This window comes from Phacochoerus africanus, chromosome 3 (assembly GCF_016906955.1).
Source record: "Phacochoerus africanus isolate WHEZ1 chromosome 3, ROS_Pafr_v1, whole genome shotgun sequence".
NCBI classification, from domain to species: Eukaryota; Metazoa; Chordata; class Mammalia; order Artiodactyla; family Suidae; genus Phacochoerus; species Phacochoerus africanus.
In genome coordinates this window covers 29,438,733-29,465,780 of record NC_062546.1, presented here as the reverse complement: position 1 = coordinate 29,465,780, position 27,048 = coordinate 29,438,733, and the positions used below count along the sequence as shown (strand labels likewise).

The 27,048-nt window shown below is 40.4% G+C and overlaps 1 protein-coding gene across 1 annotated transcript; it reads left to right on the top strand.

The window, feature by feature from the left end:
* The first annotated feature begins 1,791 nt into the window (after positions 1-1,791).
* LOC125122735 (signal-regulatory protein beta-1-like) lies at positions 1,792-24,655 on the top strand. The gene is made up of 7 exons (XM_047771442.1): positions 1,792-1,841; positions 2,542-2,678; positions 6,326-6,673; positions 8,836-8,925; positions 20,144-20,233; positions 23,366-23,680; positions 23,871-24,655. Exons 2-7 carry the CDS (start codon positions 2,606-2,608, stop codon positions 24,188-24,190), a joined length of 1,236 nt encoding a protein of 411 aa, XP_047627398.1. The 5' UTR covers positions 1,792-1,841; positions 2,542-2,605; the 3' UTR covers positions 24,191-24,655.
* The last annotated feature ends 2,393 nt before the right edge of the window (positions 24,656-27,048 follow it).

Genomic DNA, 27,048 nt, shown 5'->3' with positions numbered 1-27,048 from the left:
AAAGCAGCTAGGGAAAAGAAGCAGATAACATACAAGGAAACCCTGATAAGGTTATTGGCAGATTTTTTCAGCAGAAATGCTGCAGGCCATAAGGGAGTGGCAGGATATACTTAACATGATGAAAGGAAAAAACCTCCAACCAAGATTACTTTACCCAGAAAGGCTCTCCTTCAGATTTGAAGGAGAAATCAAAACCTTCAGAGATAAGCAAAAGCTAAGAGAATTCAGCAACATTAAACCAGCTTTACAACAAATACTAAAGGAACTTCTCTAGGCAGAAAAGAAAAGGCAGCAACCAGAAACAAAAATACCACAAATGACAAGGCTCACTAGTAAAGGTATATATACTGTAAAGATACAAAATCATCCACGCACAATTATGCCACCAAAATCAGGAATTGTGAGGAAGGTACAAATGCAGGACACTGGAGATGCACTTGCAATTAAGAGACCAACAACTTAAAACAATCTTGTATATATATATATATATAGACTCATATCAAAACTTCAGAATAACTGCAAACCAAAAATCTATAATTGGTACACAAACAAATAAAAAAAATCAACTCAAATAAATCTTCACCTCAGAGTCTATTTCCCAAGGAAACAAACCTGAGACAAAGAGGCTGTACTGGGTACAGAAAGGTGGATGTCCCCTCCTCTCTAGAGACACCAGTCATGTAAGGATGAATTGAACTGTTTATATATACTACCACATACCAAATTGTTTTACTATAAGTATGCTGTGATCAATGAGAATCCACAAGCATATTTATGCCAAAGATGTGTGTAATCAGATCTGTGTTCTAAAAGATCTGGCTGAAGTAGGAGGAAGAGATTTCAAGGCAAGGCGGAAGAAATTGGGGTAGCCTAATTAGGAGGTAATCATTTTAATTCAGGCAAGAGATGATGGTGGAGATGGAGAACTAGATTTAATAGGTATTTAGGAGGTAAAACTAACAGGGCCTGGTAGGAAATAGATAGAAGTGGATGAGTGAGGATGTAGAACAAAGGTCCCTTCTTGGTTTAACCAAATGAATAATGTGCCACATACTGAAAAGGGTGGGGTGGGAGAGAAGAATGTCCACGTGTAGATAATGAACTCAGTCTTGAATATTTGAGGTATCAAATGAAGATTTCAAGGTCGAAGGATATATAGGTCTATATGATGGGCTCAAGATTATCCATTTACTAGGAAGTAGTATGAGGAATTGAACCTAGAATGTATCTGATTTCAAAGCCAGTGCTCTTGATCATTATGCCACCAAGAACCCCACCCTCTAAAGACTTTAGAGTCCAACAGAGATCGCAAAGATGGTTGAAGGTGGGAGAAAAGATAGAATGATGGAGGCTAGAGAAGAGAGCCTGTCTCGTTCTCAGCGGGGTCCACAGATGGGTTTCCCAGTGTGGAATTCATTATTCCAAAACAATGGGTTAGAATGGTGACATCACCAGGGTAGGGGGGAGTCTTGTCATCTCATAGAGGATGTTTGGGCCCCACTCTGCATTCTCCCCTTCTAACACTGTCCTGGCCTTGACATCCAGACAGTCTCTGAAGAAAAGGCAGGGATCACAAGGCAGCAATGGGGAAACAGCTATAGCAGTCAGTGTCTGACTATGGATGCTTGGCCATTAAAGGGTGGCCAGTTGACAGTGAACCAAGAGTCCCTGGAGATAATTTTTATGCTTGTCTTGAGCCCATTCTAGAGGTGAGAGAGAAGGAGAAGAACATGCCAGTTCCTCCCTGTTTCTGAGAGTGTTTCTTCTCCCCCTCCACTCCATTACTACAGAGCTGGCCCCAGACCCAGTACGGACAGGAGAGGCAGCCCTCAGTTTCCCAGGTATGTTTCTACGTGTGTTGCTTTTCTTCTTGGAGTGTTCCCCACAACCCCACTTTCCCCATAGGCCCCTCTATCCTGTAAATCACAATTAGTCACCATCTCCAAAATGCTAATCTTTTTCCCAGTCAAAAACAATTCCTCTGCAGGAAGAAGAAAAGAGACAACTTCCTATATCATATGCAGGGGCCCACAGCAAAGCGAGATGGCCACGGCAGACACTGCATTAGGGCTCCTTTTATACCTTTACACTTCTGGAGTGGGGAGGAGGAGTCTCTCATAAAGTTCAACTCCATTGCCAAGAGGACAAAGCCATAGAGACCTTGCCTCCTCTCTGCAACTGTGCAGCTCACTGAGGCCCAGATGTTGAGCTCATGCAGGAGCTATAACATACCTGCCCATCATGGGTTTCCAGAAGCATCTGGCCCAGGCTATGTCTCTGAGGATGATAGATAGGCAAGGACTGTGCTGTTAAGGAGAATCTCCAAGATGGGATGAGGCCCAGGAAGGAGTACAAGCCTTGGGTGTCACACTCCTCAGCTCTGGAAACCCTGGACATTTCCAGCAGCAATTTACCAGCTCGTAGCAACCTTGTCTGTCCAGTTTATAATCTCAAAGAAAAAGTGTCACAGATCCACAGTCTCTCCTCTCATCTTGACCCCCTTCTGAAATCATGAAAGCAGGAACTGCCCTGTCTCCCCAGAGCACTGAGTCCCAGGCCTCTCCAGGACCAAACTCAGACAGAGAAGACTCCAAGGGCCACCACGATGCCCGTCCCTGTTTCCTCATCCTGCCCCTGTCTGCCATCCCTGCTGCTGGCTCTGCTGCTGAAACTCACAGGTAAGTGGGACCTCCCTCAGTCTGTTTACTGTTTTCTCCCCCTCTGTTTCCCTGAATTTCTTTTGGAAGGGATTTCTTTGTCACATTGCAAAAACAGGCAGAATTTAGTGCTCTATATTGGAACGGTCGCCAGCTCACAAAAGTCTCCCAGTGGCTGTGTCTGTTCCACACTCTTTTATTCAGGTAGTGGGGCTCACCGTCATGGTCAGAGAGCTGAGCCCAGCAAGCATCACAGCTCTCATCCCCCACCCACTGGGACCAAAAGGCCTGTCCTTTAAATTTATTACTACTGCAAAAATGCTACCTGCCAAACAAAGAAAGACGTGTTAGAAAAGATGAAGTTTTAAAGCAAGAAAGGAATCCGCAATGCCTCCATGAGGAGTTAATCACTGTTAAAATTTTGTAGAGGTCTGAGTGCTCATAGAACGTTGGCCAGAAGAACAAACTATAGGTCACTTTAGGTCAGTGATGGAAGCTGAGCCCTACATTCTCCCCAGCATAACTGTGTGGTTTGCTGGAAAATATAAACAGGCTTGTGAAATCTCTTCCCCAAGAACATTGATCATCCAACATGGTAGAAGCTTTGAGTCCCAGCTGCCACAGCAGATAGCTTGAGAGGTTTAGACCAAATGAAAGAGGAAGCAATACCACTATCTGAGTATGAGAAAGGAGGAGGAAAGCTTGGATCTTGAGAGAATAAAATATATGAGGCACCCAGGTCCACTGGAGACATTTTAACAAACATCTAAAGAAGAATTAACACTAACCTTATACAATTTCTTTAAGAAAATAGAAAAAAAAAAGGTAACCCTTTCCAACTCATTTTATGAGGAAATCATTACCTTGATAGCAAAAGTAGATAAAAACTGTACATAAAAAAGAAAACTATAGCCAATATCTGTCATAATCTTAGATGCAGTATTCCTCAACAAAATATTGGCAAATAGAATGTAACTTACTATGACTAAGTTGGATTTATTCCAGGCATGCAAAACTGTTTCAACACCTCAAACTCAATCATTGCAATTAATCACATCAAGTTAAAGAAGAAAAAAATAATTGCATGATATATCAATTGATGCAGAAAAAGCACTTGACAGATCCAATACCCACTAATGATGAAAACTCTCAACAAACTAGAAATAGGGAGGAATTTCCTCAACTTGGTAACACCTACAAAAACCCTACAGCTATCACTATACCCAATGGTGAAATACTGAATGTTTTCTTCCTAAGGAAGAAGGCAAGCATGTTTATTCTCATAACATTTATTCAACATAGTGGAGAGAGAGAAAGAGAGAGGAAGAAGGAAAGGAATATAGCCTGGATATGAAGAAATAAAGCAGTTTGCAGATATCAAGATTTTCTACAAAGAATATCCCAAAGACTCTGCTAAACTGCTAAAAAAAATCCACAATCAAAAAATTCCCAAAGCTAAGTGAGTTCAGCAAAATCAATTGTACTTCTACATACCAAAACAAACATATGATCATTTACTTTAGCTCCAAAAAAAATGGCATATTTAGGTATAAAACTAATATGTACAAAATCTGTATGAAGAAAGCTACAATATTGACAAAAGACATCGAAGAACTAAAGAGGTGTATTTGTTTATATACAAATATATATTCCATGTTTATGGATAATAAGATCAATATTGTCAAGATATTAGTTCTTTCCAGCTTGATCTATAGATTAAATGCAATCCCAGTTGAAACCCAGTAAGTTATTTTGTGGATATTTACAAATTGATTCTAAAGTTTATATGAAGGGGCAGAAGACCCAGAAGAACCAAAACATTATTAAAGAACAATCACCTTTCACAAAAATTAACTGAAAATGGATCACCAACCTAAATGTAAATCATAAAACTATAAAACTCATAGATAATATAGGAGAAAATATAGATGACCCATGGTATGGCAATGAATTTTTTTTTTTGTCTTTTTGCTATTACTTTGGGCCGCTCCCGTGGCATATGGAAGTTCCCAGGCTAGGGGTAGAATCAGAGCTGTAGCCACTGGCCTACTCTAGAGCCACAGCAACGCGGGATCCGAGCCGCATCTGCAACCTACACTACAGCTCACGGCAATGCCAGATCCTTAACCCATTGAGCAAGGCCAGGGATAGAAGCTGAAACCTCATGGCTCCTAGTCGGATTCGTTAACCACTGCACCACAATGGGAACTCCAGCAATGAATTTTTAAAAATAATAGTGTTTATATTTCAATGCAATTTTAGGGTCACAGCAAAATTGGTCAGAAGGTATAGGAATTTTTCATACTACTCCCTGCTCCTACACATCATTGCCTCACCATTTTCAGCATCCTGCACCAGAGTGGTACATTTGCTACAATTGGTGAAACTGCACTGGCAAATTATTAACACCCAAAGTCCACAGTTTGCATTACAGTTCACTCTTGGTATTGTATGTTCCATGAGTTTATCCCCCTTTCCATCCTAACCCCTGGTAACCACTCATATTTTTATCATCTCCTTGGTTTTCCATTTCATATAATTATAACGCTGCAGCATGTATACTCATCTTTTTGATTAGTAATAAACATTTAATTTTCCACCATATCTTTTCAGGACTTGTTAGCTCATTGATTTTCAGTGCTGAATAATATTCCACATCCTAGATTTACCACAATTTCTTATCCTTTCACCTACTTGCTTTCAAGTTTCGGCAATTATGAATAAAGCTGCTATAAACTATGAGGCCTCTCTCCGAGCTTCTGGCAGCCTCAAATGTTCCTTAAATTGTAGATGACATTCTTCCTGTGTGTTCATATCATCTTTCTATGCATGACAGCTGAGCTAAGACGTGCCTGAATTCCTGATTCATATAAACTATGAAATAGTAAATATGTGTTTTTAAGCCACTAATTTTGTGGTAGGTAATTAATTGTTGAGAAATTAAAATAAATATGCTAGGATTGAGAACACATTCAGGATAAAAATCTCCCACAGTTTTGTAGAACTTCCTTTGTATATAGTCTGGGCCACTTCATGAACCAATGTCAATGCTCTTAGACCTAAGAACACATAACAAAAGCAATTAAGTACTAAGGAATGTGAATTTTGTTGGATTGGGTTGAACATCAGTGAACATGAAACACTGTAATAGCTGAAATGTTTTCACACGCCAATAACCAATTTTCACCCCTTGGGGAAAACATAAATTTTGTGGAGAATGTAAGTCTCTGGGCACATGAGATAAGTGGGCTTCCACATAAAGAGAGGGAGATGTCTCTGTAAAGCTGCACTCAATATAGTATGTTGGTTATCAGCACAATGCCTTTAGCTTAGGGTCTTATCTCTAATTTTGGAGCATAAAGAAAAATCTGACTCAAATACCTCTTCACACTTTTAATATAAATGTTTTCATTGGTTCATTGAAAATGTTTATTGAGTGCCTACTATGCTCCATAGCCTGATGCAGAAGGAAGGTCCCATTCTCCTTTCTATACACTAGTCCCCTTCTCCTCATCCTATATGGCAGTCAAATTTGTAATTTTCATACTTTGGTGCCAGTACATGTCGCTGAAGAGTGTGCAATCAGACTCCATCTTGAACCAGAACCAGACCCAGATATTTTGCTCCAAGTCAAGGAACATGAGAAATGACACAAAGTTTCTTTCCAGGAACTTCAGGGGAAGAGTTCCAGGTGAAACAGCCTGAAACTTCAGTGTCAGCCAAGGCTGGAGATGTCATAACCCTGGCCTGCAACATTCCTGCCCAGTCCCCAGTAGGGCCTGTCTTGTGGTTCAAGGAGACCGGGCCAGAAAGAAAATTAATCTACAGTTTCAATGGAAGCCAATTCCCCCGAGTATCCCAAGTGGCAAACTCAATGGCTAACCAAACAGACTATTCCATCCGCATCAATGATGTGTCGCCTAAGGATGTTGGCACCTATTACTGTGTGAAGCTGACGATAGGACATCCTGACATGGACTACATATCTGGTCCAGGCACCTATGTATCCGTGAATGGTGAGTACAGTCTGGGAAACTCCATCTTTCAGATTTTTAAGATAAACTGTTAAAAATCTTCAAGATGTACCAAATCATTACTACACCCTGGATACTTTGGCCTTTCATTCACAAACTTCCCTTGAGGCTGGAATTCCACAGATGGCCCTTCTGGGACTCCAGGCCCAATATTGAATCAAGCCTGTTGAAAGGCCTTGGCCTTCTCTAATGGTCAGCACCACCAGAAATTGAATACAGAGCAATGGATATTCCCAGTTGGAAAGATATTGGGTAGGTAAAATGCAGTGTATACATACACTGCATGGCCCAAAAAGTTAGAAAACTGAGATTTGGAAGGCTGACTAGCCTTCCTGAAATTTACGGATAAACCTGGACCCACAAACATGTGTTCTGTCTATTATGACCCGTTTCTTGACTCTATAAACACGTGCAACTATGTCTTCACTTAGTTGAGATTCAAGACAGAATCTCAACCTTGCTGAAGTTTGACCCCAAATGCCTAGTATCTCCTGAACCAAATAAAAGGAATATTCAGGAAGTCAGAATCACCAAAAAGCCTGCACAACTTCACTCACCCATTTCCAACTAAAGTGAGATTGAGCCCTGGTGGCATGTACCGGAGGGGTCACCACAATCCAGTCAGGGGCCTTGTTCCCCAAAGGACATCCATGGCTGCGTGTGACCTCCTACCACGGCCAGGAGTAGGGAATCGTGAGGCCAGAAGGAGGGATGCTCAGTGTTGCCCACTCCCAGGTCTTGTTAGAAAAGCCCTCCTGGAGGGGTTCAGCCACTCTCCTGGATCCCGACCTTTCCCTGGTCTGCCCTAAGACTGGTACTTCCAGCTCTGCGGTTCTCTTATTCGCGGGGGACGAGCAGTGCTTCTTACTCCCTGACACTCTCTGAATTAATTCCATGAAATACAGGGAGATTGGGGTGTCCCTTTGTTCTGCCGGGAGAAAGGATCTTCCCCAGCAAAGGTTTCCTTAAGTCCAGACACATTCCATGGCATGCAACCAGCCAGGAACCATTCCCATATTTCTTTCAAGCTGAAAAATGGGAATATGGGTGGCTTACCTGCCGTGCTCTCCTGGCCTCACCAGACAAAAGAGTTTCCTTCTCTCCCTAACCTGTCTCTCAGGCCATCTGTGCTTTGGAGGCTTTGACAACCTGAAAGGAGAGATTAGTACCAGGACCTGACATCACATGGGATACTAATGGTGGTGGTAGTGGGGGTGAGGGCTCAGGGATGGACCCTCCAAAACTGATGAAATCCCTTGAGGCTCTACCCTCTTTTAGCTGAAGAGCATAAACTGTCCCCCTCTTCCCTCTTGAGGAGATGAGCAGAGCACCCACACTCTGCCTTCAAGAACATACGCCCACCTGATATTTAGGTTCCCCACCTCTTGGCTTCCCCTGTCTCCACACCTCTCAGCACTAATGCCTCCACAACAGCAGAGGCTGATTGCCCTTCAGAGGAGAGATGAAGGCCAATCCCAAACTCTCTGAATGTGTGCGGTAGACGGAAGGGACTTGGATCCATCTCCAAACGTATTGACCAATTGTTGGCATTTTCCCTGGCAAGAAGGACCCGTCCCTGTGAACACCTCCCATCCACAATCCCACAATCCCTCCCCCTCCATCCTCCTCTTCCCTTGCCCGGGGGCTGAGAAATGCAACTGGGGAGGTGATGCATCTCAACCTCTGAACTGACTTCCCTCCCTCCGTTTGCACTCAGGGAAGCAGCTGCCACTGCTCTCGCTTGCAGAGGCCCCTCTGACCTCAGTAAATGTCACTAAGACAATTAGTGTGAATGAGGCCCAACAGTGACCTGCATCCAGTTTCCTTAATCCTGCCTGGGTCAGAACAAAAGAAATGGGAGATGATTTTGAGTTTCTTTCCAGGAACCACAAATGAGATGCTCAAGGTGCAACAAGCCGAGCTATCACAGACGGTATCACCTGGGGAAACACTCACCTTGAGCTGCAGTGTACCAGATTCATCTCCAAAGGGACCCGTCCTGTGGTTCAAGGGGACTGGACCAAATCGTCAGTTAATCTACAGTTTCAGAGGAGGTCTCTTTCCCAGAGTAAAGAAAACTGGAAACACGACCAAAGCTGGCAACACAGACTTTTCCATCCGCATCAGTGAAATCTCTCTTGCAGATGCTGGTACCTACTTCTGTGTGAAGTTCAAGGAAGGGAAACCTGACATAGAGTATCAGTCAGGTCAGGGCACCCAGGTGACTGTGACTGGTAAGTTGGACTCCTATACCTTCTGTCGTGTGATGTCATCTCAGTAAAATCCTCCAGTCATTGAACAACTACATTTATCCTAAATACTATTGAAGGTAAACGTACATTTCATCTTGTCATCTCTCAGCAACCTGTGATTTAAGTGTTTTGCAAGAGAATCTGACAGTCAGAAAAGTCAAAGAGTAATGGGAAATATTTTGTTTAACATTCCAACATTCAACCCACCCCCAATAGTGAGGCTAAATCACTTAAGGTAATTCCATGTCCTTTACTGGCAAGTGACTCAAATATTAAGCCGATTTGTGTCCATAAGAGAAATCTGGGTAACTAATGCAATTCTCTCTCCTGTTGGCTAGGAACAAGCAATAATTTTGCCCCAGATACTTCAGACAGACATCTTTTGACCACAAGGGGAACCAAACTGAGGAAAACTCTGCTCTAGAGACGTGCAAAAATGCAAAGAATGTGGGCTGACAGCATTAAACAGCCATATTGTTCCTGGTTCCAACCCCACCTCTGGACTTCCAGTTATAGGAGAGAAAACATCTCCTTTAAGCCAGTTTGCTAAAGTCAGCACCGTCCTAATGGGTGCCAGCTAATAAAGAGCATCCACAAAGCACTGAAATACAATTTCAAATCAGCTTTTCCTGTTCCTACAGCTTTACTTTTTTGATTTTGTTATGACTTCTGAACTCTGAGTATATTTAGCCTGAGAAATCATTAAATTGTTCATACTATTAAATTACTATTTATTGGGCATCTACTATATCCTAATCACTTTTCTCATATTATTTTATTTACCTACACAGCAACTTGAGCATAAGGATGCTTGTCCTCCCTGTATAGATGAGTAAACTGAGACTCAAGGAGATTCAGGAGGACATAGGGTAGGAAATAGCAGTGCAGTTGTTCTGGGCTCCCTCCAGTATGCTCTGTATTAGTGAAGAACCTTTCCTTACAAGGAATAAGAACTCAATACATTAGTTTAAACAACAAAAACAATAAAGAAGGAGTTGAGTGATCCTGTAGCTTAGGAGGATTCTAGTTTCTTCATAGCATCCAATGCAGGAATCAAGAACTAAAGGTCTGAATTTGGGCTCCAGTCTCCAAGGCTCTTATTCTCTGAAATTCTCTCATTCTATCTCTTCCTGGATTTGTCTTTCTGGCTTGCACGTAGGCCTTACTCAAATGATAAAGAAAATGTTGGCATTCATCCCTTAATCTTAGCAAGCAGGACGGAAAGAGCTTCTTTTTCCCAGACTCTGCAAATGAGTCCCAGTGAATCTCAAATTTGCATTCACTGTGCCTTTCACTTACTCATTATGGCAAAGGAGAGGAGGTGTTAGGTAGGGAAATTGTTGCCCCAATGAAGCAAATGCTTAACAGACTGAAGACATGTGTCCACTGCAAGGTGTAAATCCTTCATTTAACACATGAGATGCAGAGATTGGGTTCGCCTGAAGGCACTAAGGCAGACTTCTTACTCCCATAATCCTTTAGGTTTCTGGCTTTGCCTTCTTCCTCACAAGAAGACCCCAGTTAGAGTAGAGGTTGTGGGTATGTGTGAGGATGATTTAAAGGGAAAATATTGCAAATGAGTTCAATTTCCCTATTAAAATCCAAATAGCCAGATATGTAGTAGATTTATATCATTTCTATGTAATAAATGAAAAGCACACATACATGCAGTTTTTAAATACTGAGCTAAGTGTCAGTGTGCCGTAGCTAATTGTCACAACTTTGGGGTTTCAAATAAGAGGAACAGACTTATGTGGATGGCATGACAGTGTGAGGAGCTCCACAAACCTACCTAGCAGGGAGACCTGCAAAAACATTTTCAAAAAACATTTAGAGGAGTGACACTAGCAAGATGGCAGACTAGGATGCCCCCAGCCTTTGTTCTCCAGCCACAGGAAAGGATTCCAGTGAAAGCTGTAGGAATTAGCAATTTTTTTTTTACACTGATACCCCTCCACAAGCCTGGCATAAAGGCACAGCTGGTAGGAAACTGAGGAAACCTCCCATAACTGCTCCTCCCTTGGAAACCGAGTAGACCATGCATCCCACATTCTGGCTTGTCTGGGGGCTTCCAGAGGAACTAGTTTCTGTCTCATCTGACTCAGAGCACTAATAGGAACAGCAGCACAGTTTAGAGGTGCAGCAAACAGAAGCCACTGAAGTGGTTCATTAGAGCTGCAGATACTATGCAGTTTCACAGGAAGACACCAGGGGAAATTAGAACTTGCGAGTTCTGGAGAGGAAACAGGCAAACTGTTTAGGGAATTTGAGATACACACACAAGCCTACAAAAGACACATCCCCAGAAAAGGCTTGAAAAGCCCCAGAATCTAGCCAGGATGCTTGAAGAAGGTACTCCCCTGCACAAAGCCAGTCTGTAAAGAGATGGTTGTCTTAATCCATTCGGGCTAATATAACAAAATACCACACTGAGTAGTTTATGAATAATGGAAATTTACTTCTCTAACCCAAGAGCATGGCACCAGCATGGTCAAGTGAGGGCTTTCTTCTGGATCACAGACCTCTCTCATTGTATCTTCACGTGCCGCAAGAGGCTAGGGAGTTCCGTGCGGTCTGTTTTATAAGGTGTTAATGCCATTTATCGTGATTCCACATTCACGACTAAGCACCTCCTAAAGGCTCCACCTCCTAATACTATTACTTTTGGGGCATAGGGTTTCAACCTACGAATTTGGGGAGACACAAAAAATGGTCTGTTCAAATACCCAGATCTCAACAAAAGATCAGAAAGCACACAAAAGGTAGGAAAACATAGCCTAATCAAATGAAAAACTCCAGAAGCTGACCCTAAAGAAACTTAGATCATGTCCTGGCTCACATGTAGGAGGAGAAAAATTAACTCTATTATCAGAGATCAACATTGTTGGCAGGAGTAAAACTAGCTCAGCATTGAGGCACCAACCCCTTAGACCCTGACCCAGCCTCTAACCAAGGCATACACAAAGGGGAACTCAGCAGATAAGTATAACCACAAGCCCTCAGGCTCCTGCCACTACTCCAACCAAGGCAGAGGCTGCAGTCAGAGACCAGAGAAACCCATCTTCCTCAGGGCTTCTGCTCCAACCTTGGGCCTCGCTCCCACCCCCAGGGGGATGGTGACTGCCATTAAGCACAGGAGAAGCCTCAAGTGGCAGTTTGTTCTGGCCCTAACCCCTCCACCTCCAAGCCCCACCTCACCCTAAGGTGGTGGCTGCCAGCACATCCTGGGTGAAGAAGTGACCCATCAGCACTCCCGCTGATCCAGCTCTCCTACCAAAGCCACTAGGAACATGTAGCCGGTACCACAAGGCTCCCACACAGGAGCCAGTCAGAAAAAGAAAACTACTGTATGATTCCACTTATTTGAGGTATCTGAAGTACTAAAATTTGTAGAAACAGAAAGTAGGAGTTCCGATCGTGGCTCAGCAGTTAATGAACCCGACTAGCATGGATGAGGACTTGGGTTTGATCCCTGGCCTCATTCAGTGGGTTAAGGATCTGGCGTTGCCGTGAGCTGTGGTGTAGGTTGCAGATGCGGCTCGGATCCGGCATTGCTATGGCTGTGGCATAGACCGGCAGCTACAGCTCTGATTAGACCCGTAGCCTGGGAACTTCCATATGCCGCTGGTGCAGCCCTAGAACGAGAAAGAAAGAAAAAGAAAGAAAGAAAGAAAAGAAAGAAGAAAGAAAGAAAGAAAGAAAGAAAGAAAGAAAGAAAGAAAGAAAGAAAGAAAGAAAGAAAGAAAGAAAGAAAGAAGAAAGAAAGAAGAGAGTAGTCAAATTCAGAGTTGTGGTTACCAGAGACTGGAAGAAAAGGGAAATGAGAGTTGTTTTGCAAAATAAAGTTCAGTTTTGCAAAATAAAGTTCTGGTGGTCAATTTCATAATAATGTAAATATAATGAACAGTATTGAATTTTACACTTACAAATGGTTAAGCTGGTCTCAAAAAAGCACTGCAAAGGGCCAGAGAGGTTTAACTTCATTGAGCTTCCAAAACTGGTTCTATGAATTTTTTTACATCTAATTGTTAATGTTTGTGTTTGACAGAACTTAGGCTGTGATTCTTGCTGTAACATATGACTTGGTGGTAAAGTTGTGGGGGAAGAAATTTAAAGCCTTTTCCAACCTCAACTATGAGGCTATCGACATCCATCTAAAAGATATTGTGCATGACCAGATTGAAATCAGGTCTGAAGTTTTTTTGAGTCTAGAAGATTTGTTTAAACTACATCAGTTTGAAACATAGTGTGGATTCTCAATTTCTGTTTTGGCAACCTTAAATTTTATTAATTACAAACCCCATTTACTCTCACTATCATTTAATAACAGAATAAAAAGCTCAATGCCAAAGACATGTCATAAAGAACCACACTCTAAACACACTTAGCTTTTGGTGCAGTTTTACTGAGAAGTAATTGACATATAACATTGTATTAGTTTAAGGTGTACAGCATATTCATGTGATGTGTGTATATATTACAAAGTATTTACCACAGTCTAGTTAACATCCATCACCTCATGTGGTCACAACTTTTTATCGTGTGAAGAATTTTTAAGATCTACTCTCTTAGCAACTTTCAAATATACAGCATAGTGTTATTAACTATAGTCACTATGCTATACTTTACAACTCCAGAACTTATTTATCCTAGAACTGGAATTTTGTACCTATTGACCAACTACCATCACCTAGATTTCAAGTAACCACCAATCTGCTCTCTGTATCTATCAGTTTAGGGGTTTTTTTAGACGCCACATACAGGTGAAATAATATAGTATTTGTCTTTCTCTGTCTGGAATTTCTGGGTCATATGGAGTTACATTTTTATTTTCTGAGGAACCTCTATACTGTTTTCCATAATGGTTACATCAATTTACATCCCCACCAGCAGTACAGAGTGTTCCTGTTTCTCCACATCTTTGCCAACAGGTTTTATTTCTTGGTTTTTTTGGTTTTTTTTTTTATAATAGCTATTCCAACAAGTGTGAGGTGTTGTCTCATTGTGGTTTCCACTTGCATTTCCATGCTGGTTAGTAATGCAGACATCTTTTCATGTGTCTGTTGGCCATCTGTTTTGTCTTCTTTAAGAAAATATCTATTCAGGTCCTCTACCCGTTTTTCAATCAGGTTGTTTGGTTTTTTGATATTGAGTTGTATGAGCTTTTTATATACTTTGGATATATCATTTGCAAATATTTTCTTCCATTCAATTGGTGTCCTTTCATTTTGTCAAAGGTTTACTTTGTTGTGAAAAATCTTTTAAGTTAATTAGATCCTATTTATTTTTGCTTTTGTTTCCCTTGTCTGAGGACACTTATCCAAAAAAAATATTACTAAGACCAATATCAAAATATCACAGCCTATGTTTTCTTCTAGGAAGTTTATGCTCTCAGGTCTTATATTTAAGTTCTAATCCATTTTGAGTTTGTTTTTGTATTTGGTGTAAGAAAGTGGTCCAGTTTCATTCTTTTTCCTATAGCTGTCCAGTTTTCCCAACACCATTTATTAGAGGCTGTCTTTATTCTTGTCTCCTTTGTCATAGATTAATTGATCATATAAACATGGGTTTATTTATAGGAGATCTATTCTGTTCCATTGATTTCTGTGTTTCTGTTCCAGTACCATACTGTTTTTAGTACCGTAGCTTTGTAGTACTGTTTGAAATCAGGGCACATGATACCTCCAGTTTTGTTCTTTTTTTCTCAAGATTGCATTGGTCATTCTGAGTCTTTTGTGTTTCTATACAAATTTTAGAATTATTTGTTCTAGTTATGTGAAATAGACAATTGGAATTTTGACAGATTGTGTTAAACCTATATACTGCCTTGGGAAGTATGGAAATTTTAATATTGATTTTTTTTCAATCCATGAACAAGGTATATCATTGTATATTATATAAATATATGTGTTACCTTCAATTTCTTTCACCAATGTCTTATAGTTTCCTAATGTAGGTATTTTACCTCTTGGCTAAATTTATTCTTAGGTATTTGATTCTTTTTGAAGCAATTGCAAATGGGATTGTTTACTTCATTTCTCCTTCTGATAGTTTTTTATCAGCTTATAGATATGCAACAGATTTCTATATATTAATTTTGTACCTTGAAATTTTACTTAATTCATTAAGTAGTTGTAATAGTTTTTTGGTAGAGTATTTGGAATTTTCTGTGTATAGTATCATGTATTTGCAAAATAGTGACAATTTTATTTCTTCCTTTCCAATTTGGATGCTTTTTTATTTCTTTTTCTTGCCTAGTCCCTCTCACTAGGTTTTCTAATACTACGTTGAATAAAAGTAGTAGGAATGGGTATTCTGGTCTTATTCCTGATCTCAGAAGTAAAGTTGTAAGATTTCACTGTGGAGTATGATGTTATCTGTGGGTTTGTCATATACTGCCTTTAATACGTTGAGATGTGTTCCCTCTATATTCACTTTATTGAGAGATTTTATCATAAATGGTGCTGAGTTTTGTCAGATGCTTTTTCTGCATCCATTGAGATGATTATGTGATTTTTATCCTTCATTTTGTTAATGTCATATATCACATTAATATCACTAATGTCATTTTATGGATGTTAAACCATGCTTTCATCCCTGAAATGAATCGCACATGATCATGGCATATGATCCATTTAATGTATTGTTCAATTTGGTTTGCTGTTTATCAGGGATAATGGTCTGTAATTTTTTCTTTCTTTCTTTCTTTCTTTCTTTCTTTCTTTTTTTTTGGTAGTGTCTTTTTCTGGTTTTGGTCTTAGGATAATTCTGGTCTTGTAAAGTGAGTCTGGAAGTGTTCCTTCCTCTTAAATTTTTTGGAGTAATTTGAGAATAATAGAGATTAACTCTTCTTATATATGTTTGGTAAATTTCACCTGTGAGGACATCTACACCTGGACTTTTGTTCGTTGGCTAATTTTTTAATTACTGATTCAACTTAATTGGTCTATTCAGACTTTCTATTTCTTCATTACTGTATGTTTCTAGGAATTTATCCATTTCGTTTAGGTTGTCCAACTTGTTGGCTTATAGTTGCCCTAGTATTCTCTTATGATCATTTGCATTTCTGTGGTATCAGTTGTAATGTCTCCTCTTTCATTGCTGATTTTATTTCTTTGGGTTCTCTTTTTTTCCTGATGAGTCTGGCTAAAACTCTATCAATTTTGATAATCTTTTCAAAGATCTAACTCAGTTTTATTATTTTTCTATTAATTTTAGTCCCTATTTAATTTATTTCCACTCTGATTTTAATTATTTCTTTCTTTATACTAACTTTAGGCATTTTTCTTTTTCTAGGTACTTTAAACATAAAGTTATTTGAGAGTCCTCATTTTTTGAGATAGGCCTTATGAACTTCATTCTTAGAACTGTTTTTTCTGTGTCCCCTAGATTTTTGAAAGTTGTGTTTTCACTTTCATTTGCCTCAGGGTAGTTTTTAATTTCCTATTTAATTTCTTCATTGACCCATTGACTGTTTAGTAACTTGTTGTCTAGTCCCTATATATTTGTGGGGTTTTTCCCAGTTTTCTTCTTGTAATTGATTTCTAATTTCATACTGTGGTAGTTGTCGTTGGGAAAAAATGCTTGATATGATTCCAATCTTCCTAAATTTATTGAATTGTTTTGTGTGCTAACACATGATCTATTGTGGAGAATGTTCCATGTATACTTGAAAGGTATGTGTACTCTGCTGCTTTTGGATGAAATGTTCCATACATTTTAAGTCCATCTCATTTAATGTGTCATTTAAGCTCAATGTTTCCTTACTAATTATTTGTCTGGATGATTGGTCCATTTATATGAATATGGTATTAAAGTCCCCTACAATTATTGTTTCGCTGTCTGAATCTCCCTTTATTTCTGTTAATATTTGTCTTATATATTTAAGTGCTTCTCTGTTGGGTGCATAAATGTTATCAAATGTCATATCTTCTTGCTGGTTTGGCCTCTTTATCATTATACAGTACCCTTCGTTGTCCTTTTTTAGAGTTTTGGTTTAAAGTCAATTTTTTTGTGTACATTGACTTCTTGGTCAAATATTTTTTTTTGTCTTTTGTCTTTTTGTTGTTGTTGTTGTTGTTGTTGCTATTTCTTGGGCCGCTCCCGTGGCATATGGAGGTTCTCAGGCTGGGGTTGAATCGGAGCTGTAGCCACCGGCCTATGCCAGAGCCACAGCAACGCGGGATCCGAGCCGCGTCTGCAACCTATACCACAGCTCACGGCAACACCGGATCGTTAACCCACTGAGCAAGGGCAGGGACCGAACCTGCAACCTCATGGTTCCTAGTCGGATTCGTTAAACACTGCACCACGACGGGAACTCCCAAATTTAATTAACTATATATGCATGAGTTTATTTCTGGGCTGTTTATTCTGTTGCATTAATCTATGTATCTGTTTTTATAGTAATACCATACTGTTTTTATTACTATCACTTTGTAATATAGTTTGAGGTCAGTAAATGATGCCTCCAACATTGTTCTCTTTTCTTGAGGTTTTTTTTTTTTTTTGGTGATTTGAAATCTTCTGCAGTTTATTTAAATTTTACGATTGACCTTACTTTTTCTATGAAAAATGTCCTTGGAAGATTGAAAGGGACTGCATTGAAACTGTAGTTGTTTGGCTAGTATAGACATTTACAAATATTAATTATTTGAATCCATGAGCATAAACTATCTTATTTATTTGTTTCTCCATTTCTTTTAATAATGTCTTATATTTTCCAGTATATAGATCTTTCACCTCTTTGGTATAATTAATTCCTAGCTATTTTTTTGATGCAATTGTATATGTGGATGTTTCTTACCTTCTTTTGCTAATATTTCTTTACTACTATATAGAAATACTACATATTTTATATACTGATTTAGTATCCTGCAACTTTACTGAATTTGCTTATTAGTTCTAACACATTTTTATGGAGTCTTTAGTGGTTTCTATATATAATATCACGTTATCTGCAAGTAGTGGCATTTTTTACTTCTCCCTTTCTGATTTGAATGATTTTATTTCTTTTTCTTGCCTAGGTGCTCTCACTAGAATTTCCAATACTGTGTTGAATGAAAGTGATAAGAGTGAGCATTTAGAGGGAGAAGGTTTCACTTTGGATTTGTAAAGATAAGCTTTTAAAAATCTGTCACATGGGCCAAATCATTACTAGACAATGGATACTATGCCCGTTCATCCATAAAAAACTCTATAGATTAGAATTCTACAGATAGCCTTTCTGATCATCCATTCTGGGGTCTTATGCCAAATATTGAATCAAGACATGTTACAGGTTATGCCCTTCTATGTGGCCAACTCCAACAGAACCCAATGAAATAGGGCAAAGGACATTCCCATATGAAAAGACAAAATGCAAAATGCAACTGTATGAGTGCACTGCATGCTCCTAGTAGTGAAAAAACTGAGGTGCAGAAGATTGTCTGACTTTTGAAAGACATTAGGAACAGTCCTGGAATGAAAACTATCCATCATGTCTCTTCTAACCTACTCTCTGAGGCTGAATTTCCATTCACTGATCCTCATAGCCACATGTTAGCCTAATGCCTAATATCTCCTAACCAAAAACAAAGGGATGTTCAGACAAGCTGGATCACCAAAAAGCCTGCACAATTTCACTCACCCATTTCCAACTAAAGTGAGATTGAGCCCTGGTGGCATGTACCAGAGGGGTCACCACAATCCAGTCAGGGGCCTTGTTCCCCAAAGGACATCCATGGCTGCGTGTGACCTCCTACCACGGCCAGGAGTAGTTTCTAGGGAATCGTGAGGCCAGAAGGAGGGATGCTCAGTGTTGCCCACTCCCAGGTCTTGTTAGAAAAGCCCTCCTGGAGGGGTTCAGCCACTCTCCTGGATCCCGACCTTTCCCTGGTCTGCCCTAAGACTGGTACTTCCAGCTCTGCGGTTCTCTTATTCGCGGGGGACGAGCAGTGCTTCTTACTCCCTGACACTCTCTGAATTAATTCCATGAAATACAGGGAGATTGGGGTGTCCCTTTGTTCTGCCGGGAGAAAGGATCTTCCCCAGCAAAGGTTTCCTTAAGTCCAGACACATTCCATGGCATGCAACCAGCCAGGAACCATTCCCATATTTCTTTCAAGCTGAAAAATGGGAATATGGGTGGCTTACCTGCCGTGCTCTCCTGGCCTCACCAGACAAAAGAGTTTCCTTCTCTCCCTAACCTGTCTCTCAGGCCATCTGTGCTTTGGAGGCTTTGACAACCTGAAAGGAGAGATTAGTACCAGGACCTGACATCACATGGGATACTAATGGTGGTGGTAGTGGGGGTGAGGGCTCAGGGATGGACCCTCCAAAACTGATGAAATCCCTTGAGGCTCTACCCTCTTTTAGCTGAAGAGCATAAACTGTCCCCCTCTTCCCTCTTGAGGAGATGAGCAGAGCACCCACACTCTGCCTTCAAGAACATACGCCCACCTGATATTTAGGTTCCCCACCTCTTGGCTTCCCCTGTCTCCACACCTCTCAGCACTAATGCCTCCACAACAGCAGAGGCTGATTGCCCTTCAGAGGAGAGATGAAGGCCAATCCCAAACTCTCTGAATGTGTGCGGTAGACGGAAGGGACTTGGATCCATCTCCAAACGTATTGACCAATTGTTGGCATTTTCCCTGGCAAGAAGGACCCGTCCCTGTGAACACCTCCCATCCACAATCCCACAATCCCTCCCCCTCCATCCTCCTCTTCCCTTGCCCGGGGGCTGAGAAATGCAACTGGGGAGGTGATGCATCTCAACCTCTGAACTGACTTCCCTCCCTCCGTTTGCACTCAGGGAAGCAGCTGCCACTGCTCTCGCTTGCAGAGGCCCCTCTGACCTCAGTAAATGTCACTAAGACAATTAGTGTGAATGAGGCCCAACAGTGACCTGCATCCAGTTTCCTTAATCCTGCCTGGGTCAGAACAAAAGAAATGGGAGATGATTTTGAGTTTCTTTCCAGGAACCACAAATGAGATGCTCAAGGTGCGGTATCACCTGGGGAAACACTCACCTTGAGCTGCAGTGTACCAGATTCATCTCCAAAGGGACCCGTCCTGTGGTTCAAGGGGACTGGACCAAATCGTCAGTTAATCTACAGTTTCAGAGGAGGTCTCTTTCCCAGAGTAAAGAAAACTGGAAACACGACCAAAGCTGGCAACACAGACTTTTCCATCCGCATCAGTGAAATCTCTCTTGCAGATGCTGGTACCTACTTCTGTGTGAAGTTCAAGGAAGGGAAACCTGACATAGAGTATCAGTCAGGTCAGGGCACCCAGGTGACTGTTATTGGTGAGTATGTTTCCTCTACTCCTTGGTATATGACATCTTCTCAGTAGTAATACTCTCTATTCATTGAACAATTGCTCTATGGCAAATATTACCGAGAGTATTATGTACATTTAAATTTGTTTAACTATCTCAGGAACTTATGAGTTAAGTATTTTATAAGATGGGAAAGTGAAAGTCAGAAAGGTTAATGGAGTGATGAGAAATATTTTGTTTAACATTTCAATGTTCAACATTCCCCAATAGCTGAGCTAAACCAACTAAGGTAATGTCATGTCCCCTATCAGTGGTTAACTCAAATATGAGACTGGTTTAAATCCATTTGGGTCTATAAAAGAAAAGGACAGACTTGCAGAAAAATTGGGGATGCTGGTCATTCTCTTTCCTATGGAATGGAAACGAACAATTGTGTGGCCAATGTGTTCTAGGCAGATATAATCTCATCATAATAAGAATCAGTTGGAAAATATGCTGTAGGTGAGTATAGAGATGTAAAAAGTGTGGTTTGCCAACATTTTATGGCCATACTGTCCTGCTTCCAACTCCATGTCTGGACTGAAAGTTAGGAGAAAGAAAATATTTTGTTTAAATTAATTAACAATGGTAGCAGTATCCTAACAGATGCCCAGTGATAAAGTTTCCATCCACTTTGTGTAGAAATGCAATTGTGAATGAAAAACAACACAGAAATATGTGGAGGCTAAACGATATGCTACTAAACAACCAATGGATCAATGAAGAAATCAAGAGGAAATCAAAAAATACCTAGAGACAAATGAAAACAAAAGATGATCCAAAACCTATGGGACACAGCAAAAGCAATTTTAAGAGGAAATTTATAGCAATACAAGATTATCTCAGGAAACAAGAAAAATCATAAATAAACAACCCAACTTTACACTTAATGCAACTAGAGAAAGAAGAACAAACAAAACCCAAAGTTAGTAGAAGGAAAGAAATAATAAAGATCAGAGCAGGAAAAAAATGAAATAGAGACTAAGAAAAAAGGAAAGATCAATGAAAAAAGCTGATTCTTTGAAAAGACAAACAAAGTTGATAAGTCTTTAGCCAGACTCATCAAGACAAAATGGAGAGGGCCCAAATCAATAAAATTAGAAATGAAAAAGGAGAAGTTACAGCCAATACCACAGAATACAAAGACCATAAAAGGCTACTATAATCAACTATATGGCAAAAAAATGGACAACCTAGAAGAAATGGACAAATTCTTAGAAAAGTACAATCTCCTAAGACTGAACCATGATGAAATAAAAAATATGAACAGACCAAATACTTGAGTTGTGGTTTTTTTTTTGCTTTGAATGATTTTAAAATTTATATTCTTAAGTGAGAATGATCTATGTTCTGTAATTTTACTTCTTTATATTATCCTTGTTGGAGTTTTGTTATTGAAGTTATTCTAGCTTCAAAAAATGAGATGGAAAGTGTGCCCTTTCTCTCTTCTCTAGGAAAAGTTATATGAGATTGAAATTGATTACTTCAATGTCTTTTATATCTTGCCTTGATATAATCTATACCTAAAGAAATTTTTTATTATTTTTTCCAAATAGTTTTAACAACTTTTTGATTTAAGGATATAATCTGTTAGGAATTTTTCTATGTTCAGTGAGATTTATAAAACAATAATTATGCCCAACACAACATGTTGCCTGGCCCACTTTTTCACTGATCCTCAAATTCCCTATATGTGGGTTTTCTGATCCCATAATCTTTTAGTCAACAGATTTAATTTCGTTTTCTCTGTAAATTTATATTTTGTTTTTCTTTGTATTTTTGTGGTGTTGGTTGTAACTTCTCCTTCCAAGTTGTTATTTATTCATAACTTTTTCTTGCCTCATTGCATTGGCAGGAATATCCAGCACCTCATTGAGCAGATGCAGTGGAGTAGACATCCTGTTGTTGCTAATTGTAAAGGACATTCTTGTAAAATTTCACAGTAAAGATGGCATGTTGTCTTGGGATTTTTGTAGATAAATAGCAGGCTAAGAAATTTTCCCTTCTAGGGAACCCTCCTGCACTGTTGGTGGGAATGTAAGCTGGTACAAGCACTATGAAAAACAGTATGGAGGTAACTTAGAAAACTATACATAGAACTACCATATGACCCAGCAATCCCACTCTTGGGCACATATCTGGACAAAATTTTCCTTGAAAAAGACACATGCACCCACATGTTCATTGCAGCACTATTCACAATAGCCAAGACATGGAAACAACCCAAATATCCATTGACAGATGATGGGATTAAGAAGATCTGGTATATATCACACAATGGAATACTACTCAGCCATACAAAAGAACAAAATAATGCCATTTGCAGCAACATGGATGGAACTAGAGACTCTCATACTAAGTAAAGTAAGTCAGAAAGAGAAAGACAAGTATCATATGATTTCACTTATATCTGGAATATGATATTTGGCACAAATGAACCTTTCCACAGAAAAGAAAATCATGGACTTGGAGAACAGACTTGTGGTTGCCAAGAGGAGGGGGAGGAAGTGGGATGGATTTGGAACTTGGGGTTAATAGATACAGACTGTTGCCTTTAGAATGGATAGGCAGTGAGATCCTGCTGTATAGCACTGGGAACTATGTCTAGTCACTTATGATGGAGCATGATAATGTGAGAAAAATGAATGTATACTTGCATGTGTAACTGGGTCACCATGCTGTACAGTAGAAAATTGATAGAACACTGTAAACCAGCTATAACAAAAAAATAAATAAAAATCATTATGACTTATAAAAAAAAGAAAGAAAGAAAGAAATATCCTTTCTATTCCTAGTTGCCTAAAAGCTATTAAATAAGAATAAGTAGTATCAGGAATCAACAAAAAAAATGGTAAAGATATAGGAATGTGGCTCCTGAACAGAGAAACAATGTGGCCTGAGGAAAGAGAACAAGCTATGTGACCAGAGAAACCCATATTCCAGTTCTGGCTCTGCCAACTTCTAGTATGTCCCTTGCCTCTACCAGCCTCCTTTTCCCTATGTATAAAATAGATATTATAACATCTATTCCTAGAGTTGTCAGGATTAAAATTATCTAAATCAAACACAAGAGTGCCTAGCTCACCAACATTGATGATATATTATTCTTCCTTCTTGCAGCTCCACCTTCTCTGCCAGTGATAATAGGCCCCTTGGAGAAGGCTCTAATTGGACAGGCTGTGAATTTCAGCTGCATATCCTATGGTTTCTTTCCTGAAAACATCACCCTAAAGTGGTTCAAAAATGGGAAGGAAATCTCATCCCTCCAGACCCACGTGGTCAAGTTAAAGGAAAGCAATGTGTACAAAATCTCCAGTACTACTGAAGTCGTTTTGTCTCTACAGGACTTCTATGCTTATATCACCTGTGATGTGAACCACCTAAGCCTCCATTATCCTCTTCAAGGGACTGCTGATTTGTCTAAGACCATGCTAGGTAGGTGGCAGCCCATGTGACCAGGCTTTCATCTGGCTTTGGGGAATACTTCAGGGAATAGCCTAAATAATAACTGGACTCTGGAAACTGCCACATGCTATGTAGGTGCTAAGTAAATGGCCATCAAGTAATAAGTAAGAGAGATCTGTTCATTTCTTGAAATCTGAAACTTTGTCCTCCACTATTTCAGTTCCACCCACCATGTCTATTTTTGAACACCCTGTCTCAAAGAACAAGATCAATGTCACCTGCAAGGCAAAGAAGTTCTACCCCAAGGGCATATGGCTGACCTGGCTGAAGAATGGAAATGTGTCTCGGATTGATAAGACCCTGACCCCTACCAAGAGGAGAGATGGACTCTACACTGTGCAGAGCTCAATCCTGGTGAACAAACCTCATGAAATAGAGGACACTGTGCTCACCTGCCAGGCAGAACAAGATGGGCAGCAGGAGGTCACTTCAAAAATGACGTTTTTGGTTTCTGCTCATCTGGACAAGCGTAAAAAGTAGCCAATGGCAAGTCATCCATGACTTAGTTAAGGAGGCTATTATCTTTCCTTAAAACATTCTTCTCCATGTTGTGAGATTTTTGAATTATAAAAGCAGAGCACTTACACACACACACACACACACACACACACACACATCTACACAATCCAAATAACTCGAAATGATACAATGCACATTAGTAACTAATAAAAAACAATACACCCAACTAAACAGAGAGATCTCCTGTTTATGATTTTCTCAGATCCTTTAAGGTCTCATCTAGCTACAAATTGGGTTTCAGATACTTGGTTATGAGAGGACTAGATAAGTTCTAGTTTCTTGCCAAACCAGGAAATCAATGTTCTCTTGAATGTCCTTAATGATTTCTTGGAGGAGATTTTTTATTATTCCCTCAGTTCCTATTGAGCTCAAGTCCTATGCTGAGCAAGTAAGCGTTGAAATTATCCAAAAAGGAATATGTTTATACTCCACTTACTACTAGAATAAACAAATAATCCTGTAACCTGTGCCCTGATGTGTTGCTATTCTCCTAGTACCTTTTGGATGTCTGGATATCCTGTACTTTCTAGATCTAGAGGGGGAGAAATGGTGAGCATAGTATTTCAGACATTGGTTTGACTCTCAGTAACTTGTGACCCCAAAGACTTTCCTAAAATCTCTGAGCTCCAATTTTCTCACCAACATGGAGGATAATAATGCTTATCTCATGGGACTGCGCTGGGAGCATGCAATGTCATATGAGATGATTAAATGATTGAGGCTGTCCCTCTCATTTTCTGGATGAAGCACAACCCAATAGTATGAGAGGTATCGTGTCTCCCTGGCCTCCTGCTTCAGGTTTCTGTGCAGGGCAGGACACACTGTAGCAGGAACAGTTGTCACCAGTGACGGGAATGCAAGGACACCTTTCTAATAGCTCCTGTTGCCCATCCTTCCATTTGGAGCGCTCCTTCTAGGCCACAACTAGGTGTTGCTAGTGATGGAGATGTCTACTGCTCTTCTGCAGGAAACAAGAGGACCTAACCGTAAATTGAGAGGAGACTCAAGGGGGTTGGACAAGGTGGTGGCCACAGCCTGATCCATGAGTAGGCTAAGGTTAGAAGGAGTCAGTCCAAGAAGTATCCAAAAAGTCACATGGTACCAAGGTGCTTCTGGAGATATGAGAAGGACACGATTTCCCCAGGAATTCCTAGAATCTTGTAAGTAGCTCCATTTGAAGTGTGACAATGGAGGAATGGAGCTTGATCAAGGATTTGCAGGTGTCCAAACACAATAGAAAGTTATAACCCAATGAAGGGGCAGTGTCTGATCTCACAGGGCTGATACCAACACCCCACACCTCCTCAGACTGAACACAGATACTGGTATGAGTATATACTCAGGAAAGCTGCACTGACTGACTGAGTAGATGTGTGGACCTGTTTCCCCACAGTTATCCCTTCTCTGCACTGTGGGAACTGCTACCCTCTTCCTTCCTGAGGAATTCAGCCTGAGAGAAGGATAGAGAGGAAGCCATCCAGGTAAAGAGAGCTTCTACTCACTGGCCACCTGCCTCACATACTCCTTTGCACTTCAAAGAGCCCCCAGAAAGGGTATCAGGACAAGACCTAGAGCAGCTGAACAGGAGACCTTGAGGGACTCATTGTACCTCCCTAGGAAGGAGAACAAGGGGTCCTGAGTCCCACTCTCATGTCTAAGTTTTCATGAGCTCAACTATCTCCCTCTTGGCCCAGTCTACAACTTCTCCAACTTAAAAGACTTGGTTTTTATTTGTTTGTTTTGTTTTATTTTTTCAGTTTGGGGTTTTTGTTGGTTTGGTTTGGTTTGGTTGGTTGGTTGGTTTTGCTTTTAGGGCTGCACCCAAGGCATATAAAAGTTCCCAGGCTAGGGGTCAAATCAGAGCTAAAGCTGCTGGCCTATGGCACAGTCACAATAACGTGGGATCCAAGCTGTGTCTGCGACCTACACCACAGCTCAGAGCAACACAAGATACTTGACCCACTGAGCAAGGGTGGGTATCAAACCCGCCTCCTCATGGATACTAGTTTTTAAAACTACAAAATGGGAAGAGGCATTTTCCCACATTCTTCCCAACCCTTCTTTTAAAGGTTGAGATTCTGCATTCGTTTTCTATTCCTGCAGAAAAAAAATTACCCCACAACTTAGTGGCTTAAGTCAACAAATATTTTCTCACAGGTTATCTGGGTCAGGTATCTGCGTGTGAGTTAACTGGGTCCACTGGCTCGTAGCCTCATGACTGTGGTTATCATATCAACTAAAGCTGCTATCTACTCAAGGCTTCCCTAGGGGCTGGGGAAATGCTTCCAAAGTCCCCTCCATGGCTGGTAACAGGATCTGCTTCCAAGGTCCCCTGCATGGCCAGTAACAGGACTCAGAGCCTTCCTAGCCATGACATAGGACGTTAGTTCCTGTCTCATGGATCTCTCCCTGGACACCACACACCATGGCAACTGATTTTCCTCAGAGTAATGAGAGGGTGAGAGCAAGAGCAAGACAGCAGTCATAGGTTTCTTGTGACTTCATTACAGAAATGACTTCCCAGCACTGCTGCTGTATTCTATTCACCTGGAGCTGAGTCACTAGGAGTAGTCCACACTCAGGAGAAAGAGGTTGCACAAGAATGTGAATTCCAGGATCATTGGGAGCCATCATAAGATAATCTACTACATGTGCCCAAATCTTGGAATGATCCTTGGTCCTCTTTTCCCTCATACTCCACATCCAAGTCCTCCTCTACATCTTACATACAAAATAGACCCAGAATCTGATCACTTCCCACCACCTCCAAGGCTACCATCTTGTTCTAAGTCCCTGTTATCACTCACCTGGATGATTGC

Coding starts and splice junctions, on each gene's coding strand:
- LOC125122735 (XM_047771442.1), top strand. CDS start 2,606: ATGCCCGTCCCTGTTTCCTCATCCTGCCCCTGTCTGCCATCCCTGCTG. Junction 6,674..8,835: donor CACCTATGTATCCGTGAATG/GTGAGTACAGTC, acceptor TCTCTCTTGCAG/ATGCTGGTACCTACTTCTGT. Junction 23,681..23,870: donor TTTGTCTAAGACCATGCTAG/GTAGGTGGCAGC, acceptor CCACTATTTCAG/TTCCACCCACCATGTCTATT.